Source organism: Macrotis lagotis, chromosome 1 (genome assembly GCF_037893015.1).
Source record: "Macrotis lagotis isolate mMagLag1 chromosome 1, bilby.v1.9.chrom.fasta, whole genome shotgun sequence".
Taxonomy (NCBI): Eukaryota; Metazoa; Chordata; class Mammalia; order Peramelemorphia; family Peramelidae; genus Macrotis; species Macrotis lagotis.
Genome location: NC_133658.1, coordinates 841,861,865 through 841,863,294, shown reverse-complemented (window position 1 = coordinate 841,863,294; position 1,430 = coordinate 841,861,865). Strand labels below are relative to the sequence as shown.

The following is a 1,430-nucleotide window of genomic DNA, read 5'->3' as shown; positions in this document are numbered from 1 at the left end:
TTACCCTGACCTTTGGTTGGTTCTGCTACTCCAAATTTTATATGGGGCATTATTTTAAAGTTCTTGGAGGTAAATGTTCTGAGAGAGTTAGCTGAGTTGCTTCTAATCCACAATTTTGGCTCTACTTAAATATTTCTTTCTTTCTTTTTTCTTCCTTAGGGACAGTAACACAAGCAACAATCTCTATTGAGTAAGAGCTAATGACTATGTCTGTTTCCAACAGCAGCAACTTCCTCCCAACTATCATATTCTTGACAGGTATTCCAGGGCTAGAGTCTGCCTACATGTGGATATCCATTCCCTTCTGTGCCATGTATATGGTGGCTCTGACTGGAAATTTGATTCTTATATTGGTTATATCAACTGATCATAGTCTTCACACACCAATGTACCTTTTCCTCTGTCTACTTTCATTTACAGACTTAGCCCTCAGCTCCACTACAGTGCCCAAAATGTTGGCAATTTTGTGGCTTCATGCTGGTCAGATCACTTTTGGAGGCTGTCTGGCCCAAATGTTCTTTGTTCACTCAATATTTGCTCTAGAGTCCTCTGTCCTCCTAGCTATGGCATTTGACCGCTATGTGGCAATCTGCAACCCACTGAGATACACAACCATCCTCAATCATGGTGTCATTGTCAAAATTGGTCTTGCTGGATTAATTAGGAGTGTGGCTATTGTCTCTCCATTCATCTTTCTGCTGCGGAGACTCCCATATTGTGGACACCACATCATGGCACACACATACTGTGAACACATGGGCATTGCTCGATTAGCCTGTGCTGATATCACAGTAAATATTGTCTATGGTCTCACTGTGGCCCTGTTAGCCATGGGTCTGGATTCTATGCTAATAGCCATATCTTATACTATCATTCTCCATGCTGTATTCCGTCTCCCATCCCGCGATGCACGACGTAAGGCTCTAGGAACATGTGGATCCCACATTGGGGTCATCCTTGTTTTCTATATACCTGCTTTTTTCTCTTTTCTCACTCATCGCTTTGGCCGCCGTCATGTTCCCAAGCATGTTCATATCTTTCTGGCCAACCTATATGTGCTGGTGCCACCTGTGCTCAACCCCATTATCTATGGGGCCAAGACCAAAGAGATCCAGTGAAGGATTTTGAGGCTAATGTCTCCAGGTCAAGAATTTGTTTGAGTTTCTGACCTATAATGGAAATGGTTATTAGATAGATGAATAAATAAATGAATATCCTTCAGGACTATAGAAAGGTAAGAGAGAGCAAATGTATGGAATTAGAAGAACTGGATTAATTCCTAACTTTGACACTTATGAGGTATGTTATCCCAAATAAACCATTTAACCTTTTTCCTCTTTTGTGATGGGGGTATCAATATATGCCTTGATTACCTCATAAGAAATACTGAAAAGAATCATTTTGTAAACCTTAAAATGGTTATAGAAATA

General features: G+C 40.6%; 1 protein-coding gene across 1 annotated transcript; it reads left to right on the top strand.

Moving 5' to 3' along the window:
• Nucleotides 1-206: 206 nt before the first annotated feature.
• On the top strand, nucleotides 207-1,118 carry LOC141490151 (olfactory receptor 52D1-like). The gene has a single exon (XM_074190405.1). It carries the CDS (start codon nucleotides 207-209, stop codon nucleotides 1,116-1,118), a length of 912 nt encoding a protein of 303 aa, XP_074046506.1.
• The last annotated feature ends 312 nt before the right edge of the window (nucleotides 1,119-1,430 follow it).

Bases quoted from the DNA above. Each gene is read 5' to 3' on its own strand.
- LOC141490151 (XM_074190405.1), top strand. From the start codon at position 207: ATGTCTGTTTCCAACAGCAGCAACTTCCTCCCAACTATCATATTCTTG.